The sequence below is a fragment of the Megalobrama amblycephala genome, linkage group LG2 (assembly GCF_018812025.1).
Source record: "Megalobrama amblycephala isolate DHTTF-2021 linkage group LG2, ASM1881202v1, whole genome shotgun sequence".
In the NCBI taxonomy this organism is placed as follows: Eukaryota; Metazoa; Chordata; class Actinopteri; order Cypriniformes; family Xenocyprididae; genus Megalobrama; species Megalobrama amblycephala.
The window spans coordinates 47,553,739-47,581,693 of NC_063045.1; the positions used below are offsets into that span (position 1 = coordinate 47,553,739).

General features: G+C 36.3%; 1 protein-coding gene across 2 annotated transcripts; it reads left to right on the top strand.

Annotated features, from left to right (window-relative positions):
- ints2 (integrator complex subunit 2) lies at positions 1-27,923 on the top strand. 2 transcript variants are annotated; one of them, XM_048181568.1, is made up of 25 exons: positions 1-442; positions 1,069-1,365; positions 1,535-1,673; positions 2,477-2,579; positions 2,863-2,976; positions 6,621-6,751; positions 6,857-7,027; positions 7,111-7,331; positions 8,019-8,144; positions 9,952-10,023; positions 10,994-11,108; positions 12,601-12,669; positions 13,057-13,191; positions 15,356-15,532; positions 16,355-16,463; positions 17,074-17,178; positions 18,560-18,724; positions 19,576-19,777; positions 19,870-19,995; positions 21,042-21,243; positions 21,339-21,632; positions 22,438-22,545; positions 22,950-23,055; positions 23,537-23,713; positions 26,932-27,923. In XM_048181568.1, exons 2-25 carry the CDS (start codon positions 1,073-1,075, stop codon positions 27,102-27,104), a joined length of 3,633 nt encoding a protein of 1,210 aa, XP_048037525.1. In that variant the 5' UTR covers positions 1-442; positions 1,069-1,072; the 3' UTR covers positions 27,105-27,923. The 2 variants fall into 2 exon arrangements, with proteins under 2 accessions (XP_048037525.1, XP_048037526.1); XM_048181569.1 differs by having other exon boundaries at positions 1,072-1,365.
- The last annotated feature ends 32 nt before the right edge of the window (positions 27,924-27,955 follow it).

The window sequence follows — 27,955 nt, forward strand, 5'->3', positions numbered from 1 at the left end:
AACACGCCTAGGCTATGATGTCCAAACAATGGTGTCTGGGTAGGCGGCTCACTAGGTTTTGAGACGCAGTCAGAGTTCAGCATGCACACCGCAGGGAAGATGAGCGCTTGTGCTAAAATCATTCACCATTCTACCTTTTAGCTTGCTGTTTGGAAACAGTCTGATGGACACATATCGTTTTAATACAGAATAAGTGAATTATATGAAGCATATAAATATTAATCTTGTAATTATAGTGCTTCAGTCAGTTAAATCTTGATGAATGGATCTCGTTAAGCGGGATAGCTCTAGCAGCTAGCCTGTTAGCTTAGCGGTGAACTCTGCTACTTTGACCGACGACGCTCAACTTCCTTTCGGCCAGAGAATCACTACAGACCGCGGTCCTTCGGGCCTCACCGGGGCTTGTGTTTCCTTTGAAGCCATCGGCTGTGGTAAACTCCAGGTAAGACGGTACCACTGCTGTCACACGGTTCTTTCTGATACAAAATATACTTGTATTACATTCTGCTAAAATAACGTTTTAGCCAGAGTTTGATACATTAAGCGTAAGTTTGTTGGTTATGCTGGACAGTGGGCAGAGGACAGTTCTCTCCACAGTGAGCATTTAAAGTGTTTTAAATATAAATTTCAACATTTTTAGAGCAACATATGTTAAGATTGAAATTGAAATTATTATAAATACTCCTAAAAGTGAAGTAAACTCACTCTTATACAGTGGTACTGTTTTATTCATGTATTATTATATATATAATGACGACTACTCTATACTTCAAGGAATGTCATGGTATTACCATAGTACATGTCCAAAAACAAGGTAAAACCACAATACTTTTGCCAGTGTGGGTTTTATTCACAGCTGTGATTTAAAAAAATAAATAAATAAAATAAGATATTTTATTATTATTATTTTCATTTTACACATTACACATTTACAATCTCATTGTCATGTATTATTATGATATTGCAGTCACAGCAATACAGGTAATAACTAATATTGTGTGGTTACTGTAAACTTTTTTTAAAAGTTAAACAATTTTTTTCTCTTTCATTTCCATCCATTCTTCACAGCAGAATGGCAGACAGTGCCAGTCTTCAGTTTGTGAGCCCATATGCATTCGAGGCAATGCAGAAGGTAGATGTGGCCAGACTAGCAGCTTTAAGTGACCCAGAGCTGCGGCTCCTGCTGCCCTGTCTGGTGAGGATGGCTCTCTGTGCCCCTGCGGATCAGAGCAATGCCTGGGCACAGGACAAGAAGCTCATCTTGCGACTGCTGTCAGGAGTGGAGGCGGTGAACTCTATTGTTGCACTGCTGTCTGTGGATTTTCATGCTCTGGAACAGGATGCTAGAAAAGAGCAGCAGCTTAGGTGTGTTCAGAAGAATGTTCTTCTGGGTGGCTGTTTTGTATCATTGGCATAATATATCTGATAAGTCAGTCTCTCTCAGAAGTGCTCTGAGAAACTGAGAGGGATGTTATGGACTGAATTCTGCTTAGATATCTGATGATATATATCTGACCAAATTGTCTCCGTACAGGCATAAGGCTGGAGGCTCTAATGGCGAGAGCATCCTGGTTTCTCAGCTGCAGCACGGATTGACTCTGGAGTTTGAGCACAGTGATCCTCTCAGGAGACTCAGACTGGCTCTCAGTGAACTGTTGGCCATTATGAACAAGGTTTAGTGTCATTTTATTTACTCCTGAATAATGATCTGTCCTTCACATTCATATACATTTTACAGAGGAAGTGTGTAATTTTTTTCAATGTCAAAATACTTTTTCTTAGACTTTGTATGCCATTGAAATCGGACTTGCCGTTTGGTCTTAATAGTTGTGCAGAAATGTGTAAAGATTGCAATTTCAAAACATATTAAGCATTGATAATGTTACAAAAGATTTCCATTTCAAATAAAATCTGTTCTTTTGAACTTTTGATTCATCACAGAATACTGAAAAAAAAAAAAAACTAACAGTTTCCACAAAAATATTAAGCAGCACAACTGTTTTCCACATTGATAATAATAAAAAATGTTCTTGAGCACCAAATCAGCATATTAGAATGATTTCTGAAGGGTCGTGTGACACTGAAAACTGGAGTAATTTCTACTGAAAATTCAGCTTTGCCATCCCAGGAATAAATTACATTTTAAAATATATTACAACAGAACAGTTATTTTAAATTGTAATAATATTTCACCTGTTACTGTTTTTACTGTATTTTGTTCAAATAAATGTAGCCTTGGTAAGCATAAAAGGTGTTCTTACCAAAACATTAAAAATACCAACCGAATAATATATGTAATATGATTCTTTAATTTTCACAACACTGCAAAACCGAAAAACTAGATTTATAAAAGACTAAATATAAAAAAAAAAAAACATGCATGTTTTCCTCAATATTTCATAAAAATGCCATGTATCTTTAATTTATTTTATCAAACATCAGTTTAGTGTTAAAAATATTTTCCTGTCTTCAATAGGTGGCTGACTCTAATGGAGAGTTTTTCCTTAAGTCCTCGGAGTTGTTTGAGAGTCCAGTGTACCTGGAGGAAGTGGCCGATGTTCTCTGCATCCTACAAGCAGGTGAACGGTGTAATATTTTTAATGTGAAACTAAAAAATTTTAGTTGTTGAGCAGAGTTTAAAAACTTTGCTTGACAATTTTCAACAATCCTCTCTAGATCAGTAAATATTTCCTTCAGCATGTCAGAAATGAAGACCTAGCTAAAATTATACTTCAGCTGTGCCTGTAATTTGTCTTTATCTGATGTTTTGTCCTTTATTTACTGTCTTTAAAGATAAAACTATAAATCATTCTTAAACTAGGAAAATTACTTCTTGATTTTAAGTTTAACTGCTCCCAACAGAGCTGCCTTCTTTGCTGCCCATCATTGAAGTGGCCGAAGCCCTGCTTCACGTGAGGAATGGGGAGTGGTTCTTGTGCCTGCTGGTGGCAAACGTCCCAGACAGCTTCAATGAAGGTATGATTGACTTTAAAACAATTAAAATATGTAACTTTATCCATTAGCTTTCCTATCCTTCAAAGACAACATACAAAATCTACATTTGTTAGATGTATTTATTAGAGGTGTAATGGTACACAGAAGTCACTGTTTGGTACGTACCTCGGTCTTGGGGTCACGGTTTAATACGAGTTCGGTACAACAGGAAAAAGCAACAAATCCGCAATGCAAGGTTACTTTTCGTTTATTTTGAATAGACAGTAGTGCAAATTACAGTTTGTTCCATTTAGCGTCATTTAGTCCCCCCTGAGGTAGTTTGTACAGTACAGCCTCCTTTAGTGTATTAAGCACTAAGCAGTAAACAGAATGCACACTTGCATAGGTCATATTTCTTTTGTAGACATGCACATTTCATCACTGGACTGTAGTATGCCAAATGATTTTGTCTCATTATAACAGTGGCAACTTAAAATACTCTGTCATTTATGATCATACAGATAAGAAGACATCATTTGAAACATGTACATTTTTATATGTGTACACTCATATTAAAAACAAAACATAATGCTTTTTTTAAAATAAAGAAAGCAAACAGGATACCACTTTCTGCCATCCCGGTTTCCTTTCCGTGAGGTTTGTGGAGCGCATCACAAAAATGAATCGAAACTCAGCATATAGGCTACTAGCAAGCTCTTGCATGCTGTCTAAAAAAATGTTTTGGGTAGGTGCATAGATCATCTCTTTTTCTTCTGCTCTCTTTCCTGTTGCGGTGGTTAGCAAACAGTGTTGCATTACCGCGCATACCCCCTTCTGGATTGGAGTGTGGATTGCCTGTGACTGGCTGTATTCATCATTTGACTGCATGCACTGAACTGTGACGTCCGTACCATGATGGTTCGAGACGAATACATGTACTGCTACAACATTTTTTGACTTCAGATTTGTGAAATTATGCTACAAAAGACACACCTCCATAAAACAAAAACAGCAGACAGACTGAATGAAAATGCACTCCGTGACAGTAGGTGGCGCTTATGGAACAGCAGTTTTTTTGTGTACCGCTGTACACAAAGTAAGCAGCGCTGCGCTGCGCTTATAAACACTACTTTATACGGAGGTAATAAGAAAATAAAATTCCATTGAAACTTTTCTGAAGGTGGTCAGTTCCCTTCAGAGATAAATTTATATAAACTCCCACTCCGAATTCAGTATTTATATTTTTCTTTCTATATTCCGAGCATCCCGAGCAGTGAGCTTGTTGTGTGTGGTACAGTGTTTGCTCTGCTAGCGAGTCTGTGTTTTTTTTTTATTTGCGTCCGCCATCGTCGTGTCCCATCTCTGGCCTGTGTTATCGTCCTGTTTACAGACTTCGTAATATTTCCACACAAATTACGTTTTGGGAAATGGTTGCAGTGCAGTTTGTGTGCAAGTCTGGATTAGAGATCGGCCAAAATAAAAGTAAAAACTATTGTGTGTTTGGTGCAAAAACTGTCAGGTTCTGATTTATGGCTGTTCTAAATGTTTATGGCCTTACTGTGTAGAATTAATCAGTCATCTTCATTCAGAAATACTCCACATTATGAAAGTATATTAAATAGAGTGGTGCAGAGATGATTTTAAAACCTCGCCCCTAGTACATTTGAGATTTTCTTATAGGGTTTTAAAATAAAGCCTGTAGTAAACAGAAGTTGACAATGCTTTGAAATTTTGTTCTACAACGTAAATTAAACATACCCATACTAAAAAAGGTGCATTTTGAAGCAGTTCTATTCATTTTTGAAAATGAATAGAATTCCATTATAAAACCCTATAGGAAAATCTCGAAGTAATCAGCGGTGAATTAATCTTCCGGGTCGTGACCTCATCCCTGCATCACTCTATTTCGAATTGTCTTTAAAATCATGGAGTTGTATTCGAGTGTTTTTGGATTAGGGATATGTATAATTGTTTTCTTTTTAACATACCAAAATATAACAATTTGTCTGGCTTATTCTTTTTTCATTGACTATAAAGCCACATGAGACTCAGTTTTACTTTACATTTTATCTGCCTTATGTGGCCATTGCATGATCATCCAAGAGGTGCTAAATTTCCATTTTGATGAGTTTGGCTGCTGATTATGTGCAGTTTGGGCTTAGGTGTGTTTGTGCACCTCTTTATGTGTATGTGGGTTTTCCTCAGAGAAACGCGAAGTGGAAATAAAAACATCTCTGAGTCTCTGGTATCCTTTCATCACTCCCAGGTCCTTGTTGAGTCAATAGCTTATTTGTGCGAGGCCCCATTCAGAGCCAGTTTGAAACATTTCATATTATTGAATGGCCAATTCTCAAGGCTCATTACCTAGACAGGATCTTTCATTGGGAGAATATTCTGCTCAAGGCTGAATCATTAAGGGAAAGAGCTTGTCTATAGAGATACACTGTAATCAGATGCAGCATGAATTGTGACGGACTCGGCTACGTTTTCTCTCAATCAGATGTTTTTTCATAAGAGACTATTGAAACTAATATCATTCCGGCACTTAGTCATAAAAGGTTCTCTGTAATTCTAATCATTCTGCGCGGCAAACTGTCATCTGTGGTTAAAATCACAGAATAAAAGGGAAACAGATATTTTAATTCAAGGTGAGAGCTTGATTCAGAGCCAAATGAAGAAAAGCTTATTTAAAGATGTTTGTAGAAAATGTGTTAAAATAATCTCACCTGAGCCATAATATAGAAATTAATACATATGGTTCTGTCAGGTTTAGCTGTGGTGCTCACATGGACACGTAGGATCGAATCTGGTCTACATAATGTCCCAATAAATGGAGGTCTATGAGGCTTGCGGAAAGATACATGTTAGCATTTCCATTAATCTCAGTAAACTTAGACTGAACCCAGATAGCCCATTCTTGGCCCTTTTGTTTCATATCCAATTTTCTGTAGCCATCCTCTAATGTGTCTTTCAATAAAAAGTGTCAAATCCCAAAATTGTATATCTTTCTTGATATATTTGACTGTATATTGAGACATGAAATATGTACATACACTACCGTTCAAAAGTTGTGTCGGTAAGATTTTTTAAAATGTTTTTGAAAGAAGTCTGTTATGCTCACCAAGGCTGCAATTGTTTGATAAAAAATATGACTGTAATATTGTGAAATATTAAAAGTAACTGTTTTCTGTTTTAATATTTTAAAATGTAATTTATTTTTGTAATGACAAAGCTGAATTTTCAGCAGCCATTACTCCAGTCTTCAGTGTCACATGATCCCTCAGAAATCATTTTAATATGCTGATTCGATGCTCAAGAAACATTTCTTATTATTATCAATGTTGAAACTGCTCTGCTGCTTAATATTCTTGTGGAAAATGCAATACATTTTTTCAGGATTGTTTGAATAGAATGTTCAAAAGAACAGCATTTATTTGAAATATAAATCTTTTTTATTATAAATATCTTTACTGTCACATTTGATCAATTTAATGCATCCTTGGTGAATACAAGTTAAAAAAGTTTTTTTTTTTTAAAAAACAATCTACTGACCCAAAACTTTGAACTGTAATGTATATAATGAAAATATAACAATATTTGTATATTTTATGTGGTTTATAGGCTGTTAAAAAATGTATAAAAGCAGCACATTTAATCAAAATCGCTTGTTACTTTCGTGTCTCCAGTGTGCAGGGGATTGATAAAGAACGGAGAGCGGCAGGATGAGGAAAGCGTGGGTGGTCGACGTAGGACAGAAGCTCTACGGCAGCTGTGTCAGATGAACCCATCTCAAGCTCTGAACATCAGGGCCATGGTGGTGAGTCTCCAGCACTAGACCACCTGTCATTCTCTGTAATTGGCTGTAGATAGAGTGATCAGAACAGTGTGTCATATTGAAGTCAAAACCTTGGTCCTTCCATAGGTGGAGGAGTGTCATCTTCCAGGTCTTGGTGTTGCTCTAACTCTGGACTATAAGCCAGACACGGCAGATGAGGCGGTCAGTCCTCTGGTGTCTTATGTCAGTGGCCTACTTCTGGGCACCAATGGAAAAGTGCGCACCTGGTTCAGTATGTTCATTCGCAACGGTCAGCAGGTAAGGAACAACAGTTGCACTAAAGCATTTGATGATTACCTGCTTTGTAAACTCATGAAATGCAAGTTTGTGTCTCACTTCAGAGGAAAAGGGAGAGCAGCTCGGTGCTGTGGCAGATGCGGAGGCAGCTGCTGTTGGAGCTGGTGGCCATCTTACCCCGCTCTCGCAGTACCCATGTTCCCAATGACAGTGATATGGACTCAGAGAGCAGCTCAGGATACTCTGGCCTGCGGGAGGAGCATGTGGTGAAGGCCAGTGCGCTGCTACGGCTCTATTGCGCACTTATGGGGATCGCTGGTCTTAGGTATGCTACAGTTGATGCAGTCAGTCTTTACAGTATAAATGGGTGGTGTAGTAGCTCTTAACCACATGTAACTTAGGCACTTAAGCTGCTAAACAAGGCATTTAAACCCCAATCGCTCAGTGCCGCAGCATAAAATGGCTGCCCACTGCTCCGGGTGCGTGTTCATGGTGTGTGTGTGTGTGTTCAGTACTCACTGCTGTGTCTGTGCGCACTAGGACACCATACTTGGCTACACGTCATTTTCACTTTTTCACTTTCTGTGTTCCAGAATGGCAGCACAGCTAAAAGGTTTGTTTGAGCTGCGCCCTCTACTGTACAGACATGAATTTGCATTTCCTTCAGCCTGAGGCTTATTAATTTCACTTTTGGTGTGAAGGTGACATTACCTTTACATTTGCAAAAAAATAGATCTTCTTTTTTTGTGTGTGTGTGTGTGCGTTATTAAAAAATAATCAAGCCATCCCAGCCCAAGTGCATTACGCATTACTCTCAATAAAAAGTAACTCGCTCAATTGGTCACTTTTTAGGGAGTTACGTAATATTGTAATTCATTTCTTTTAAAAGTAAATTTGCCCAACACTGGAAACTACCTCCACCTGTTTGATTATATTCAGTTCCTGATCACCACGAATACCTCTTCGAAGTGTCTCAAAGTTTTAAAGATTTAAATGTGTTTTCTCTCCACAGGCCCACAGATGAAGAGGCGGAGCAACTGTTGCAGTTGATGACCAGCCGTCCACCTGCCACGCCTGCAGGGGTGCGCTTTGTCTCCCTGTCCTTCTGCAAGCTACTGGCGTTCCCCACTCTCGTCAGGTACATCCTGTGGCACTAATACTCCACTTCCTCTACCCATTAAGATAAATGATGATTTAATGATTAAAGGGTCATATGATACATTAATTTTTTCTCCATGAGGTCCACTTGAAGGATACAATAAAATTGATGGTAAAGACTTGCATTGTTACAAAAGGTTTCGGTAACACTTACAATGAGGTTCATTAGTTAAACCTTAATGTATAAACTAACCATGAGCAATACATTTGTTACTGTATTTACTAATCTTCGTTAACATTAAAATTCAGTTCATTGTTTGTTCATGTTAGTTCATAGTGCATTAACTAATGTTAACACGATTTTAATAATGTATTAGTAAATGTTGAAATTAACATTAACAAAGATTATTAAATGCTGTAGAAGTGCAGTTCATTATTAGTTCATGTTAACTGCTTATTAGTTCATGTAGTTAACTAATGTTAGCTAATGAACCTTATTGTAAAGTGTTACCAAGATTTCTATTGTAAATAAATGCTGTCTAAACTTTCTATTCATCAAAGAATCCTGAAAAAATGTTTTAGAGGTTCCACAATCAACATTGATAATAATAATGTTTATTGAGCACCAAATCAGAATATTTTTTAATGATTTCTGAAGGATCATGTGACACTGAAGTAATGGATGCTGAAAATTCAGCTTTGCATCACAGGCAAATATATATATTTTAAAAATATATTTAATAGAGAAAAAAAAATAATAAATAAAAAATAAAATATATATATATATATATATCATTTTTTTCTTTTTTTTTTCTATTTAAATATATATAAAAAAAAAAAAAAAAATATATATATATATATATATATATATATATATATATATATATATATATATATATATATATATATATATATATATATATATATATATATTTCACAGTATTACTGTTTTACTGTATTCTTTGCAGATAAATGTAGCATTGGTGAGCATAAGAGATGTTTTTCAAAACCATAAAAAAATGTTTGCCAATCCCAAACATTTAAAGGTGATGGAGAGGATCTTTTCGTCGACTGAGAATCCAAAGACTGTTACTGAGTTTTTGAAATGAGCGCATGCGTAAGAACAGCCCCCCTCCTTCACTATTTCAAAGGAACACCTCCCAAAACTCGTGCACGAGTATTGGAACACGAGTGTTTTCCACCGGTATTCGCTGTCGTGTTTTTTGGATTCATTATGTCGGACTCACCGCAGGTAACTCATAATCTGCAGTTGTCACTCCTGTCTCTTGACAAAAACATTGCATGCAGCGCCTGTGGAGTGTGGAAAGTTACTGGAGAGCGCAGCCGCGCACGTCTCGCACAAGGAACGTCACGGCAGTGATTGACAAGCCAGAGGGCCAATCGTTTACGCGATGATCGCGTAAACGATTGGCTGATGTTTTTAAGGCCCTACCTCGTGCACAGATGATGTATGTTAATATTATACGTTTCAGTGCACCTAATAAATAGTCTTTTATCAGTTAGTAAAGACAGTTTCAAGTAATATTGCAAAAATGTATAAAACAAAACATCCTCTTTAGCACCTTTAAATGGTAGTGTATGTGAGATCAAAAGATAAAGGAAAACGTAATTATTCATGATATGACCCCTTTAACAGTGTAACATTAGCAAGTACTTTTCAGTAAAAGACTTTGTTTTCTGTCACCCAGTTATGTTTGCTGTGAAGCTGTTTGTTTCTGTTCAGTTAAATTCATATTCAATAGTTGAGTACATTTTAGTTTAATTTACTCAAAATCCGGAGTAAAACCCAGGTGCGTCATCATTGCTGTTGTGTCTTCTCTCTGCAGTACTCCAGAACAAGAGCAGCTGATGGTAATGTGGCTCAGCTGGATGATAAAAGAGGAGGAATATTTCGAGAGGTACGACAAGCCTGGATGGACAAGGCCCTTCAAACCCATAATAGCCAATAAATGCATTTTACAACATTCTAAATATGCCAGTTATTTTATGATAAGCAAGAGTGAAACCTTGAGAAGCAGTAGATTACAAGAAACAGAATTTTTATGCTTGTGTACAAAACGTATGTTTATCCTTATCCTAATCCAATTAGTTTTAATTTCAAAGAGAACATGTACTTGGAACAAAGTTTTGATTTATTTTCTCTTGCTTTGCGTCCTGCAATTATTAGTTCTCGTGAGGTCTGCCTGGCACACCCAAACCCACTTCTGCTCTAACTGCATTCTCTAAATTGTAATGTTGACATGCATTCTCTGTAAAGCTGCTTTGAAACGATATGTATCGTGAAAAGCGCTATACAGATAAATGTGAATTGAATTAAATTGAATTAAGAGCATTTTCACGTTTCTTGTTTTTTCATGTATAAAGGCCACTTTAAGAGAAAAAATATAATGTTTTGTACACATACATTTGTGGTCAAATGTGCTCAATTTTCTATGTATTAGACAATTTTATGCCTATAAATGAAGGGGGGAAAAGAGCATGAATGATAAAATGAAAACAGATGGGGTTATGCAGAGGTTAGGCAGTGACATGCTTTTTCAATTTAATAACTAATAAGCAGCTGATGGGTTATAAGTCATCTCTCCTGCAGCTTGCGCTCCGCGTGACCCACTGTGATTGGAGCGCTTATCCACACTATAAATTTAGAGATAAATGTCTATCGGTGCGCAAATAGTGCATGTTTGTGGTTAGTGTTATCATAGATGTTAAGACCACTGTAACCCTGGGGGTTGGTATGTGTATATCTATTTCTTCTGTATAATAACAGTGTTTAAATATCATTGACTCTTTTTAATCCATTTCTCCTGATTTTGCTTTTCCGTCTCCCTTTTCTCCTCCTCTTCTCCTCCCTTCTCTTATTCTTTCCAGTGCCGCCGGTGTCTCTGCCTCTTTCGGAGAGATGCTATTACTGGTTGCCATGTATTTCCATAGCAACCAGCTCAGTGCCATCATCGAGCTGGTTTGCTCCACCCTTGGGATGAAGGTGAGTTTAAGCCATCAGTTGAGCAGCACCAGAGCAGCCTGTGAACTGAACGACACAACAATAAGAACATCACTTTTGAACTATTCTGGCAGGATTAGTTTTCTAAATGACATTTGAGTTATAATTATTAACATTGGATGCCTGTCATTTCATGTACTTTACTAAGGTGGGGGTTTCTCTTGAACTCACTTCTTAAGCTCACCAAGGCTGCATTTATTCAATTGAAAATACAGTAAAAAGTAATTTTGTGGAAAAATAATTTTGTATTATAATATATTTTCAAATGTAACTTATTCTCCAGTCTTCACTGGCACTGATCCTTCAGAAATAATTCTAATGTGCTGATTTGGTGCTCAAGAAGCATTTCTCATTATCAATGTTGCAAAAAGTTGTGCTGATTAATATTTCTGTGTAAATGAATAGAGTGTTTAAAAGAAATGCAATTATTTGAAATATGGATCTTTTGTAAAATTGTACAGGACTTGCTGGATAAAAATATTTCTTTCAAAAAAACAAAAAATTACTGACCCCAGACTTTTGAACAGTAGTGTATATGATAAGGGAATTCCATAATGAATGTGCACTAGGTAGTGCAACAACAATTTTCCTTTTAATTAGAGCAATGAGGGTGTGAATAAATGAGCGTTAAAAATACATTCCACAATCGCAGATGTTTCTATCCCTGTGGGTTTAATTTCACAGAGGACCCCAAAGATAGCTAATATGCGCTGTAATTTTTACCAAAGTTGTGTGAAGAAAAACAGACTGGAAGTGAAATCATAAAGTACATCTGTGAAACACATATTTCAAACAAACACCTGAATGGGGATTTCAGCTCAAAACCCAGTAAACTTCCTACCTAAACAGTAGTTTTGGACGTCATAAACATTCGATTTTAACTTATTTTAATAATGAGCAAAAGTGCTTTATAATTTAGCTAATTAGCTTTTGTTTAGACAAAACCATTTAATACTAGTGCCTACAGCAGTAGGTCAGGTTTATCCATCAGTGGTGCACTCTAGAGGTTTTAGGTTTTTGTTTGTTTCTCTATAAAAACAAGTCCAATTTAGAACATAACAAAAGGTGTACTTTGTGCTGTTTACTTTTGGGCTTAAATGCCAACATTGGTTAAATTCCAGAATTAGTCCTCTAGGTGTAAACATCCATTATACTTGGCCTGCACTGTAAAAGTCCCAGAAGGAAATGAATTAATTGGCAAATTTATTGATTGTTTGTTAGTGTCTGAGAACATGCACATCCCAGAGAAGGCTAAAGCTCATCTGTGTGATATGTAATTGCCCTTAGCTGAGTCGTACATTATTGATGAGTCATGGAGGGTTTGTTTAGCCAGAATGAGTCACTTTCGGCATTGAAAACCTTCATATTTTGTTGAAATTATTTGAAACTGGATGAAGTTTTTAAAACTTGTAGTTTGAGTTTAATCAGGTTGAGAAACATATTTTGCTGACTTAAACTCCTTATCCTTCCACAGATCGCCATCAAACCCAGTTCGCTGAGCAAAATGAAGACCATTTTCACTCAGGAAATCTTCACAGAACAGGTACCTCTTTCCTTATAGTGGACTGAGGGTGTTTTAATGCAAAACAGTCATCGTAAGAGTCACTAGCCTCTTTTAATAAGAACAATGTTTTTGCAAAAGATAATGAATTGTGTATGTCTCTATTTGACTTATTGCAAGATCTGTGTAGGCAACCGAGCAAACATCTTAATTACTAACAGCTTGTCATATTATTACATGCACTATTATAGATATCCTGTCCTAGCAGATAACTTTGAAAATTGCGTGCTTGCCATCTGTCGAACACAGCAGAAGCAAAGGACTTTTTGTTGTTATGGATAAGACATCTGCTGAATATCTTAAATGTAAATGTAGCTGCACAATCATTGCGTCAAGACTGATATTAAGTGGATGTTTGTGTTGTCGCAGGTGGTTACAGCACATGCAGTGAGAGTGGCGGTTACTAATAACCTCAGTGCCAATATCACAGGATTCCTCCCCATCCACTGCATATACCAGCTCCTGAGGAGCAGAGCCTTCACCAAACATAAAGTGTCCATAAAGGTAAACCTGATGATCTCCTCATACTGTTCTGACTTTCTTCTGTTTTGTTTTTGTATCATCTGCTACCTTTTTTTTGCACTTTTGTATTGTATTCCATAGTATTTTCTTGCATTCTCTTTCTTCTATGTCTATGTCTGTTTTTTGTTCTGTCATTGTTATTCTATTCTGTCAAGATTATTCTTTTCCAGTGGGGCGGGGGTCCACTAGGAGGCCAAGGGGGCAGCAGAATGAAATAAGTATTCAAATTAATACATTATTATTAATATATTAAAATAATCTAATTTTTAAGTAATTAAAATGCTTAAAATGCATCTTTTCCCCTCTAAATAACTATTGTTTTTATTGAAGAACATACAGTTCTCTCTTTCTCTCTCTCTCTCTCTCTCTCTCTCTCTCTACATATATATATATATATATATATATATATATATATATATATATATATATATATATATATATATATATAGAAAGAGAGAGAGACCTTATGTGCCAGAGAAACAAGTGTGCACAGCCATCTTTAGAATTTTGTGTTTGAACTTCCGTTTTTGTGGGAGCTCAAAGAGTAATTAGCTTGTGAAGTGGATTTACTTATTGTGAAGTTAACGAAAGTTGTCATGAGCATTGAAGCGGATGTCATGACAAATGTCAGTAGACCTGTGAGATTTAAAACCAGCGGTTAATTCATAAATCTGTAAGATCTTACATCCATGCTGTGGAAATACAATCCGGAAGACAACGAGTGCTGTGCTAAAAAGGGGCAGGGCTACATAAGATAAATAAATAAGAAAACAAGCTGTTGAGAACACTTATATTTTGAAGTTATTATCATCTGTGCTATATTATTTTGTTCTCTGTTTTCTATTCAGTTCTATTCTGTTTAGTTTTTTTTTTATTCTGTTGTTTTGTTTTCTGTTCCCATCTACTTTATTTTTTGTACTTTTGCACTATTCTTTTTTTAGTGTTCTATTGTTCCATTCAGTTCTATTATGTTCTATTATTTTATTTTGTTGCACCTAGGGCTGGGCGATATATTGCATGCGATTCTCACGCGCATTTCGCCAGTAAAGCCGGTTCCCTGATTACCGCTAAATCGCCATCACCTGCTTTAAAATGGAGCGCCTTTTAATAGACAGAGCCGTAGTTCACGGAGAAGCCACGCAAAATCGCGTTCAGTATCGAAGATGAATCGACTTCGATAATAACCCGATTTTGCGTGGCTTATCAGTGAACTACGGCTCTGTCTCTTAAAAGGCGCTCCATTTTAAAGCAGGTGATGGCGATTTAGCGGTAATCAGGGAACCGGCTTTACTGGCGAAATGCGCGTGAGAATCGCATGCGATATATCGCCCAGCCCTAGTTGCATCCTATGTTCGAAATTGTTTTGTCTCATTCTGTTCTTTTCTTTTTTTTTCTTACATTCTATTCTGTTGTTGTTTTGTGATCCATTCTCTTTTACTTTATTTTTATTCTATACTATTTTTTTTCCTATTGCTCTGTGGTTTATTGGTATTCTGTTTTTGTTTTTATTTTCGTTCTATTCAGTTGTTTTATGTTAAGGTCTGTTTTGTTCTGTTTTTTTCCCTATCCTGTTTTGTTTTTCTGTGCTGTTCTGTTAAAAACCCATACTGTGCTAACTACACTACATTACTCTGTTGACTTGTTCAGTGCTAGTATTGACTTGAATCCATTGGGTTCTATTATCTGTTTGACTGGCTGGCTCCTCTCCTGACTCATGGAAAGACACTCCATTGATTTAATTAAGGATGTGGTTTTTGAATGTGGTAGTGCATCGCCCGACTGATCAGAATGTTTCCTCACAATTACATCGTCAGCCTTAAAGACTGGAATCTGCCTCCTCTAGAGTCAGTAAGCCATGTTATAGCTATTGATCTGCTCAGCTGGAAAGATGATTTAATCACCCAAGTGCCAGAGGTAGATGATTGGATAATTCGCTTATTCTGAATGATCTGAGTTTTTCTTTCTTTCTTTCTTTCTTTCTTTCTTTCTTTCTTTCTTTCTTTCTTTCTTTCTTTCTTTCTTTCTTTCTTTCTTTCTTTCTTTCTTTCTTTCTTTCTTTCTTTCTTTCTTTCTGTCTTTCTTTCTTTCTGTCTTTCTTTCTTTCTTTCTTTCTTTCTTTCTTTACCTCCCTCCCTCCCTTTTTTAGGACTGGATCTTCAGACAGCTGTGTGAGACGACCACTCCACTCCACACTCAGCTGCTTCCATTAATTGATGTTTACATTAACTCCATCCTGACCCCTGCTTCCAAGACCAATCCTGAGGCCACCAACCAGCCAATCACAGAGCAGGAGATCCTTAATGTTTTCCAGAGCTTGTCAGGGGTGGGTGAAGCTAAAGCATCTCTTTGCTCACATTGACTGCAAAATCATCTAAAAAGCAAAAAATAACTGCGATAAATGACCGCCCTGCAGTTACAAATGTCAGCCTACTCAAATCAGTGGCATAGATATTGTTAAAGGTTATTTTTAGACAAACGGCCTCTTGATATTAGATTCATAGATTCAGGTTTTAGAGGATTTATAGAAGCATAAATTATATACCATCAAAACGCATTTGAGGTTTAACAGTATTAAAGCCCTGTAAAATATATGTCAGTGATACTTCATAGAATAAAGACAATTTATATTCCGTAATATTGTCTATTAAATTGCACTGACACTATCGGACAAGAAAAAAAAATAAGAACAACACTGAACTGAGCTGGTAAAGACACTAACTGTTATTGAACTGATTTGAATCAACATTGAACTGAATAATGACACTATTGTTTTCTGTATAGCTGAATTGAACTTGTTTCAACATTGACAGTTATTGAACTGAATTGAAACAACATTAAGCTGAATGACACTTATCTTCTGTAAAGCTGCTTTACAGGTGGAATTGAATTTGTTTCATAATTCATTAATTTTACAACATTAACACTTATTTTCCTGTTTATTAATGTTAAGATGCTTTGAAACAATCTGTGTTGTATAAAGCGCTATATAAATAAATGTGACTTCACTTGACTTGACTAGATTATACACTATATATCTCCAGCCCTGTCCAATACAGATCAAAGCCATATATTCCTGTAAGTTCTGTTGCTTTTAACCTCTGTTTGACCTCTCTCCATCTCCCCCTATAATCTGTCACTCTCTCAGGGAGATGGAGGGAAAGTTCGTTCTCAGTACACCATCACCACTCAGTTGCTCATTCTCTATTACATCCTGTCATATGAGGAAGCTCTGCTCGCTAATACAAAGACATTGGGTCAGTATATTACACTCTATTGAATTTGGTCGTTTCAATTAATCCGTTCCATTCAAATTCCAACTTCATCCTGAATTTTGCATGTATGATTCTTTTGTTTTTGGACATCTTTTCTGTTTTGTTGTCTCCTTACAGCCTCGCTCTTTTGTTTAATTTTAAACAATTCAATTATTAAATGAACAACAAGACAATCATTTTATCTACAGTTAATCTGGTGCATTCATGCTTATGTAAGTTCCTGTCTTGCCACCCAGAGTGCTATTATAATATTAGGATGAGAGCAGTACAGCTTAGCTTCCTGCTCCCTCCTCTGCATGTTAAATTGCTTCAAACTCACACCAATCACCTGCAGTTTGACTTTGCTTTGGAAGCCTCTCATCGGTTATTAGAGCGGTTACTCTTCACTGTTTATGCACACAGCTCTTCCCAGAGTGCTGTGCTTATTTAATCTCTCTCTCTCCCTCTCTTCTCCTCTATCATCCTGGAGTAATGATGCCCTTTGGCTGTGCTAATGAACTGGAATACAATGAAAAATCACCTGTACATGAGCTGTACCACAGAGGCCTATTTTTAACAAACAGCCTGATAACCATGTGTTCTCTACTGCCAGCACTTATGCAGAAGAAACCAAAATCCTACTCTCCTGCCCTCATGGACCAGATTCCCATTAAACACCTCATCCGCCAGGCCCAAGGACTGCAGCAGGAGCTGGGAGGTAAAGGACACCCGTTTAACCTCCAATGCACTTATATTCAGCAGAGTAGTTTTCAAATATGTTCACCAGGGGTGATAATACAGTCAAATCTAGATGCAATTATTTTTCTCATGACATTACATTGATACTTGAAATGTTTCTCTCAGCATATTTTTTATTTTTATGTCTATTGATTTTCAGGCTGTATTCATACAAACAGTGAAATGTTCCAGTGGTGTTACACTAAATAAAAAATAAATATTAGGGCTGCCCCTACTAAAGATTTTTCTAGTCGACTAGTAGTCGTTCATTTAAGCCATTAGTTGACTAATCGCACGTTTCTATTAATTTATTACTTAAATATATATATATATATATATATATATATATATATATATATATATATATATATATATATATATATATATATAATTACATATAATTATTTTTTAAAGGCTCATTATATGTATGTATATTAATAAACTGCTGTTTTCTGAGTCAGTGTCACCTGAAAAGATGAAGTTGACGATGCTGACTCGCCATCTCCACAGTAGCTTATAGTTCTCTCCTATAGAGAAAAATGCACCTTTCATATGGATTACATAATCAAAGAGTATTTTTTTATTATTTGAATTGGTTCGTTTAAAAGTAGACATTTCAAGATTTCTTATGAGGTATGTCTGTGAGGCAAGTAGCCACTTCGCTGCTTTTTGTGACGCGCTCCAGTTCACGGTATTAGCCAAGGCAGCAAGAAAGCACATCCTGTTTGTTTTATTTTACAAAAACACAATGTTTTGCATTTATTGTGAGTTCACACAAATAAAACTATTTTTATAATTTTGAATGATGCAATACTCTTATCTGTATGACCAAAAATGACTGAGTATTTTAAGTTGTTTCCGCTCTGATCAGGAAAAAATGTAAGTGATCGCGCCGGCTCCTCCATGTCATGCAGTAAGCGCACTAATACTTTAGCTTCCACACTCCACACTCAACACTTGGATATGTGCCTAATACTAGCGCACATTTATCTAGGTTAACATTAGAGCGAGCGACCAAGTAAAGTTGCTACTACTTGTTTCAAATGATAAGCCATATTTAAGGTCGATGGATGATAGGCAAACATTTGGATCTCCTGCCCGACATACTGTAATTACCACAAGGACCCGCCGTTAATGATCTGTTTGTCACGGACTGTGTGACTTTGCCACTTCCTTTGTGTGTACAGTTTTTTTTTTTTCTGTGACTAACTGACTAATAAAAGTCTAGTAGTAAGCCTTTTCTCGTCGATTAACGTTTAGTAGACTATTATGGTGTAGCCCTAATGAATATCAAATAAAGTTTAATAAGTTTTGTACTTATACTATTTTATTCCATTTCATTTTATTATTTCTATCGTCAGGCCTGCACTCTGCTCTTCTGCGTCTACTGGCCACAAACTACCCTCACCTGTGCATGGTGGAAGACTGGATCAGTGAAGAGGAAGTGACTGGTACTCTGCCCTTACTAAGGAAGATGCTGCTGACAACCTCATCCTGCAAATACTCACAGACACAGCTGCGAGAAGGTACGAGCAACTCACACAATCTAACCCTTGTTAAAGATAAAATGTGGAAATCACGTTACTCTTATGACAGAAATTGCATTAAAGATTTTCTGGCATTTACTGAATTTTCAAAATTTGATGCATGATTTAAAAATCATTTTGAAGGATGCAAAATATTTTTGACATTGTTCCACATTAAATTAAACTAAAAGTGAATGAAATGGGATATACATCAAAAATGCCAATTTTGGTTATATCAACATGGAATCAAAATAAGGAACTGGAATGGCATATGTCTATAATTTATTTGTAAAATTAAAACAATCATGCATAAAAATAGAAAAGTCGTCACTCAGGTAGGGTTCAGCAAACAAATTAGCACTTCTCTGCTGTACGATGTATTCTCACGCAAATTTCACACCAGAGTAAACCAGACCACTGAACTCTACATTGAGACTCATAAGGCCCTTTGGCACTGGAGGAGATCACAAGTGTTTATTATGGTCTATGATATGAATAGTTTGTTGTTGTAGTCTAACCTTTCATGTGTGTGACTCAGGTTTGCACCTGTGGATTAATGAGCCTGAAGGTGTTTGTGTATTTATACTTCGCTGCTCTGACAGGCCTTCTCCACAGGGCTTTTTTTGTATTCACACAGTGACAGGCTTATGATATGTTAATGATATGGAAATAAAACAAACAATATATTGATGTCTAAAGCCTCTAAATGTTTTACTTTGTCTTTGAATTCATTATAATCAAATTTTTAATATAAGTAATTATTGGCGATTACTTTGATTTATAATTAGCATATAACGTAAATCAATTAAATTTTAAAATTTATATTATTATTATTTATTTTTTTTCCCTAGCTTTCCAGAATGTCCTCTCCGGTGGGCCCAGGCTTCTGCGTATCCTGGAGCACCTGACGCTGCTCTCTGCAGGAGATTTAATCCCATACGCTGAGGCTCTGACTGCCAGCATGGGTCTACTCTTAGAGGACGGCGTCTCTCGCAGAATCCTACAGACCGTTAACAAACTCTGGATGGTACTTAATACAGTCATGCCACGCAAGTGAGACTTCTTCTTTGTTTTATATGCTGTAGTAAAATGGAAGGATATCTTCAGCACTTGTACTAAGTCTCTATCTTTCTTTACTTTGTCAGGCTGTGGGTAATGACAGTAAATGCTCTGCAGCCCACAGTAAAACTCCTGCGGCAGCAGAGATACACTCAGAATGATCTGATGGTGGATCCTCTCATTGTCCTACGCAGCGACCCCAGAGTCTTCAGGTATTATCTGCTTAGAAATTCTCTAATTTATGCCAATTCTTATGCTGCTAATAGAATTTGTAATATATATATGTATGTGCGGTATATATCTGCACATATATGATGGTAACGAAATTTTCCCACCGGTTAATCGACTTGTGATAACACCGGTAATAAAAACTTGTGGGGTGGGGGTGATTTCGGTATTATTTTCCCTTTTTTCCGCCTTGCTTTTAAATCACTTATGAATGCCAGTGTGGCCATGTGCATTTTAATTTTTTTTTAATTAGCGGCATTTCGGGGGTGGCAATTCCTTGAATGGTGGGTTCATTATTATTCTTAATGGAAAAACACAACAACAAAACAGTACAGTGACAAACTCTGAAATTAAACAGAACTTTTTGCCATCGCCTTCTCAGTCAGCTCGCCTCACTCTCGTCACATGATAAATGAAATCTGACTCCTGGTGCTGATCTGTGCTGTGACTCTCATTCGGCTCACGCTGAATTGAGTTAGACGCATTCAGTTTTTAACTGTAGTCTCTGTTCTCTGTTCAAAACTAAATGATTTGTATTACTATAAAATCTAAATGATGGTGGAGGGGCAGTGCCGAGGGGACCAAGTGATGTAATCAGTGTGTCGCTGAACAACACAGATTAGCCTAATGTTCACCAAGACTGCATTTATTTGATCAAAAATACAGTAAAAGCATTATTACAATTTAAAATAGCTGTTTTCTATTTTAATATATTTTAATATGTAATTTATTCCCGTGATTGAAAAGCTAAATTTTCAGCAGCCGTTACTCCAGTCTTCAGTGTCACATGATCCTTCAGAAATCATTCTAATATGCTGATTTGCTGCTTATATGATTTGATATGATTTGATATGATATGATATGATATATGATATGATATATGATATGATATGATATGATATGATATGATATGATATGATATGATATGATATGATATGATATGATATGATATGATATGATATGATATGATATGATATGATATGATGTTTTAGTCTTAATGTAGGAATTGTGTGTGTTTGTTCTTCTGAAGGTGTCCTCCACTAATGGACATCACTCTTCACATGCTGAACGGGTACCTGCTGGCATCTAAAGCTTACCTGAACGCCCACTTGAAGGAGACGGCTGAATTTGAGCGACAGGCTCAGACTGTATCAAACCTTGGGCTCAGTGGCCAACCTGACACACCCGAGGTCACCAGAGAGGAGCTAAAGAATGCTCTGCTGGCTGCTCAGGTAGACACAAGCACACACACACATCTCAAATACTCCTCTGAATCATGAGTTCGTACATGAGTTTGCATATGTGTGTTGTTTTTGTCCACCTTCAGGACAGTGCAGCAGTACAGATCTTGCTGGAGGTGTGTTTGCCGTCCCCTCAGGAGGAGCTGCAGCTGGGAGGAGGTGGAGGAGCAGACAGCCTGTTGAGGAGCGTTCAGTCTGCTCCAGGTATTCCCATGCGGAAGCAGGTGGGCGACGAGGTGGCTGGGCGGGGGTCCCAGCGGGAGTGCGAGGCAGAGGGCGGTCTGCTCAGTGACCTGAGGGAGGTGCAGTGCCTCATCTGCTGCCTGCTGCACCAAATGTTCATCGCAGACCCCAATATTGCCAAACTAGTACACTTCCAGGTAACTAAATCTCTCTGTTACATAACAGTAATCACCGTTATGATGATATACATACGTTGTAATAATCAAACCTCATGAAATTCTTAAAACGCAGTACACACACACATTTTTCCGTTTCCAGATTTCTTACTTTTGTATTTGAAGTTTTTTCTTTACATATTTTAGAGTGGAAAAGGATATTCAGTGAGGGGAAAAAAGGCGGGATTGAATTTTATCCATTGGGAATTGATTAGATTGATTAGAGAAAAGTGGTCTCTGCATGACAGGTGGTTTAAGGGAAGCCGTTAAAACAGGTGGCAAGTTACACTACTGTTCAAAAGTCAATATACTGTTCAATATATATATATAATATTTTTTTAAGATTTCTATTTCAAATGAATGCATTTTGTTATGTTTATCAATGAATCCTTTAAAAAAGTAATAACTTCTACAGAAATGTTAAGGAGCAAAAATGTTTTCAACATTGATGTTAAGAAATGTTTCTTGAGCACCAAATCAGTATATTAGAATGATTTCTGTAGGATCATGTGACACTTGAGTAATGATTAAATAAATGCAGCCTTGGTGAGCAAAAAAAAAAAAAAAAAAAAAATCTTAACACCACCCTAACTTTTGAACTATAGTGTAAAATTTTAGCACGTGTAATAAGGTCATTTTCATCTGGACTTGAACATAATTTTGTAAATTTTGAAGTTAAACAGCCATTAGGTTTATGTAAATCAGTTTCAGATAAATAAAAATACATTTCTAATTTTTGTTCTAAAGCTCTATTTGAGTTCTAAAGGTGTTCTAAATGTTTCTTCAGGGTTATCCACAGCCTTTGCTTCCTCTTACGGTGGCAGGAATTCCTTCAATGCACATCTGTCTAGACTTTATTCCAGAACTCCTCGCTCAGCCACAGCTGGAGAAACAGGTAAGCAACAATGTGTCCATCCATATTATTAGCCATAAATGGACCATGTACTAAGTTCTGGGAGTGACAGCATCATTTGAATTTAGGTGTGAATGACATAAATTATCCTCCCATGTGTGTAGACCTGTCATGGTCTACAACAATAACCATAGCAACGTTTTGTGACTAAATGAGACGCACAGAAGGACCTTGGTTTACTATATTTAGTATATAAGTATACTCGATAAGATGTGAGAGTCTTTATAGCTTTATAGTATATACTACAACTCAACTTAGAGCTGTACAGCTACAAGTTGAAGCATTAAGAGTTTGTATTACATCATTCAAATCACAGACACATGGTGAGCCCTCAGGGTTGACCTCTGGGCTTGAAGCTAATGGCAGTTTTGTTTTGTCTGCCACAGATCTTTGCCATACAGCTGTTGTCCCATCTGTGCACCCAGTACGCCCTGCCCAAATCCCTCAGTGTGGCACGTCTTGCCATTAGTGTGATGGGTACCCTCCTCACAGGTAGAAATAACTCTATTTCTTTATCTCTCTTCCATCCTCTCTTTATCTTGGTCTCCGTTCTTATTCATTTATTAGGGCTGGCATTTTATTAAAGAGTTTCTAAAAATAACATTGATAATTGGAGATATCAGACTACTGACTTTTTTTGTAACAAAAACCAACCTATGCAAACTTGTCCCATTATCTTTGTACACACTGCCCTCTGCTGGCCATTTGTTACTGTCCATGACAAACCTTCATCTGCAGTGTTTATAAATTATGCATCAGCCATCCATTTATGGTGTTTTATTGAATGAAGAACCAGAAGAGTCTTGAGCACACTTAAATCCTAAAGTTCCTTACCTTTCTGTATCAGATCACTTAAGTTTTATGTTGTGTTGTGCATCTGTTCTCAGAAGCAACCAAAAACTCATTGCATATGAATCTGTCCAATATATTAACTTATGTAACTAACTTTAAATTTTTTTTTAATCTGTCACAGTACTGACCCGTACCAAGCGCTATGCATTTTTCATGCCAACGCTGCCATGCCTAGTTTCGTTCTGCAAGGCTTTCCCTCCACTGTTTGATGACGTCATGTCCCTGCTGGTTCAGGTGGGACAGGTGTCTGCTGCTGATGTCACCACCAAGGCCAGAGACATTGACCCTCTCATTGCCAGTGAGTGTGTTCTTGTGTTATTTGACCCTTTTTTTTTTTTTCTTTTTTTTTTCCATTTTGAAATGTTCACTGGCTGTTGTATGTCATGGGGATAGGGCAAGATTTTAGATTAAATTATTTTACTCAGTTGACACTTTGAAGAGATTTTTAACTAAGTTCATTTTAATAGAGTGCAACTGTGCAGGCCCAATTCTTCAGAGGCCTTGCTTGTGATTTGTCGATTTCTTTGCAGAATTATGGGTAATGTAGTTTTTCACCAAGAAATCCACTGGTATTTAAATACTTTGAGGTAATGTGATCTAATGGCTTCAACATAAGAATATTCCATCAGTTAACACTCTGAGGTCTAAAAACGCGCCGGCGCGTTTTGCAGGTTTTTTTTCACATTGCAGCAAAACAGACTTAAAATACTCCGTCATTTTTTGTCATAGAGACATAAGTAATACATCAATTGAAACTATAGAATATCTCCTTTTATTTGTATACACTCAGAGTAAAAACAAAATGTTGTGCTTTTTGTAAAATAAAGAAAACTAACATGATGCGTGATCTCTCATCTCCCTCTGAACGAAGTCCAATCTGATAGTTCTCAGAAAATGAAGTGTAACTTAGTGAATACTAATCACAAAAAATTCATACTTATGTCTAACAAAACGTTGAAATGTCAGGTTTTAAATCGTGCAAGTCAAATCGAAAACAAACCTTCTGTGTTTATGTAATCTGTATGAAAAGAGAGCCATGTCAGAAGTCCGTGATTCAGCTCATTACCCACTAATGCGGCCACGCCCACGGAGCCAGCGCTATTCACAGGCAAATTCAGAGACAACACATGCATTCATCATCTCAATCGTGTATTTATTGCCTTGAAAATTGTTTATCTGGATGAAAAAGCCATGGTTAGCGATCTCTGGAAGACATTCAGTAAATTCCTGTTTGTTTTCTTCTATTGATAAGTTTTAAGTGAGTTTTTGTTTCTTTAGCGCCCTCCGGCTGTAGTATGAATTGGTAAACACCATTCATGGAATATCGTCTTCTTCTTAGGTGAATTTGTGGACTAAAATGCACAGAGCGCCCTCCGGCTGCAGTATGAATTGCAAACACCAGCGCTCATAGAGATAACAATGAATATTAAATAAAAAATAACTCCTCTGTATAGAAAATTGACATAAACATATGAGAATCCTATATTTCTCCAAATGTGCATGCTTTTAAACTAAAAGCCTATATTCAGACTCTTTGCATCACAGAAATACATTATATTTTTAAAGTATAATATAAAACCATTATTTTATATTGTAATAAAATTTTTCTGTATGTTTCATATACCATGATGAGCTTGAGACATCACAGAAGTTTTTTTTCACAGCCTACCTGACTGAAATGCCTCATTAATATGCAAGTCTTTTCAGGTCATTACTATTCAATTCTTTTGTCTTCACAGGTGAGAATGAGCCATTATTCATGGAGATTCACGCCTCCTCGCATACCGTGTTTCTTGGCAAAAAGTGTCTTACAAAAACTAAATCAGTATATTGTTATAAATGAAAGAGTAGTCAGCATAATTTTTACATAATTTTGAAGCAAAAACTCTAGTCTACAACCTTCAATACCCAAAAGTCTTGTGAACACAGATTTAATATACTTTTATTGGCCTTATATCAGTGACTTAAGTTTTTTGTTTTTTCAGTAACCACGCATAAACGTTATTCCTTCAAAAACACAAACATGTACACACGTTCCTCACATATTATGGTAGCCTAGTTTGTGCTGAATACAGTGTAATGACACTTGTGTCATTAATATGTTTATGAACAACTGAAAAAAGCACAAATGTCAGGGCATGTCAAAACTTCTCCAGGCCCCAAATCAGCCTCAGACTCCAGAGGGTTAAAAACTTTGGAGGTTTCTTTAAATTAATTCTCCTGACATTAATGTGATTTTTTTTTTTTTTTTCTTCTTCTTCTTTTTTTTTCTTCCGAGACCCAGCTGTTGCACTCCTATTCAGTTTAACAGTTTTAGCAAAAATAGATCTTAAAAAGGATACCAAAAATATTAAATATAAATATTATTTTATATTATTATTATTTTATATTATTATTTTTATTTTATAATTTCTCCAAGGAAATAGCTACCAAAGCTGGCAAACTTGTTGAAGGTTTTGAATAGTTTTATATTTGCAAAGGGCTGTATAATTATCATGATATGGTCTTGTATGATCATTAAACAACCACAAAAAGCCAAGATTCACATTAGCATAATTCAAACATTTCTGACTATTACCAGTTGTACAAATCTAATAATGTGATATTGTGTATCAGAAAAGGAGATTTCACCAGATTTTAAATAATTTATGCATTACACACTGAAACTCATATGGAAGCTTGTTTCTGCCACAGAATAAAAAATAAAAAATGTATAATTGCAATCTCGCAATTGTGTGACATAAACTAGCAATTGGAAGATATAAAGTCAGAATTGTGTGATATAAAGTCACAATTGCAAGTTATAAAGTTAGAATTATGATATGAAGTCGCAATTGTGAGTTATAAAGTCAGTATATAAACTAGTATATAAAGTGCAATTTGCAGTTTATATTCTGAGAAAATAAGTCAGAATTGTGAGATAAAGTCGCAGTTACCTTTATTTATGTATTTGTGGCGGAAACAAGCTTCCATACTCAAAGGTCTTCCTTCAGTTTTCATATAAACATTTAATTTGTAATACATTAATTATAATAGTATTGAGAAGTGTATTATAGTAATACTGCATTAATATATTCATTACATTAAAATATATACTACCTCACTATTATATTACCATCAAATTCAACTAAAAAATTGTGAAAAGTGGCCTGTGACCCCATTACAGCTAAAGTAGACCAAAAATCTACTTGCATATTCAGGTACCACATGAATGCCAAGAAAACTGGGTTCATTTTACTCACTACACTTTGAAAGAGGTTTGAGTTTGATTCTCAAGTGTGATGGAAGCCCATGGCATTACTTGCAAGTTTATAGTTTTTGACAGTCTGCTGAGGATGTGAGATTTTGTTTGTGTTTTTTGCCTTTTTGTTAATTTTTCCTTTTTATAAGCATCAGCAAAATGAGGTTATCATTTCACAGGATATTTCTCAGTGTTTATCAAGATAATCACAATATTACTTGGCCGAATCACATAGCCCTAGATTAAGATCTAATGCTCTGTGCTCTTGTGTTTAGGGCTTCAGTATCTGAGAGAGAAGCCACAGGAAATACCTCTATCAGAATCCAAACTCTCTCTACCAAAGAGATCTGCAGAGGCGCTGGGTGGAGCCGATCCTGACGTACAGCTGTGTTATCAGATAGAGGCCACCTTCATGGACATCATCAGCTCCAGCACACAGGCACTGTGACAACACAAAACAGGCAAATAGAAATGTTGATGGACTGTGCATAGATTGGAATGAGTATTTTGTAAAAATGAAGTCTCATGTTACAGGACTCTAGGTCGTAGAAATCTACTTATGAACCTACGAAGCATTATAATTATAGATGTCTTGCAGCTGTTGGACTAGTGCTGAGAATATTTCAGTTTAAATACAATCCACTCAAAACCATGAACATGAATTTTCTATATAAATCCTCAATTTTGGCATCCCAATACCACAAGTGATGAAAACAACTGGAATGATGGTAATGAAAGATAGTCTAATTTGATATAGTTTTAAGTAAACTGTACTTATATGATATATATATGAAAAGTCAAATCACTGAGTGCCATTTTTAAAAACAAAGGATAAGATGTACTGAAAGATAAAAATATAGATTGCAATTCCATATTCTGTTGCCAGCAAAATCCACAGTCTATATTTGACTCAAAATAACATTGACTTTCCAGGAAGCGTTTTAAGTCTTAAGTGAAATGGACGCTCATTCTCTGGCCTGTCCTAAAGGATTGGTTTAATTCAGGTCACAAAGCAGCTTACTGTAGAAGTAGTAGACGTTTTCTAAATAGTGTGTTAGCTTGTTAGTTAAGTGTGTATTTGAGTGTGCAACCAGATGTGTGTGTGTGTCCAGGGCACTTAGCAGTGATTTTATTGGTCTGTTTTCTAGACCAGCATTTAACTGTGTTTTCTTGGCTCAAAGTGTGACATCTGAATTTTTTTTTGTTACCTTGGTTTTGTTTACATGTCAATCCTTTGAACATTTGTATTAAAACATCTTTTTGGAAAGTCTTTGTTTACTCACTTTTGATTATAACTTA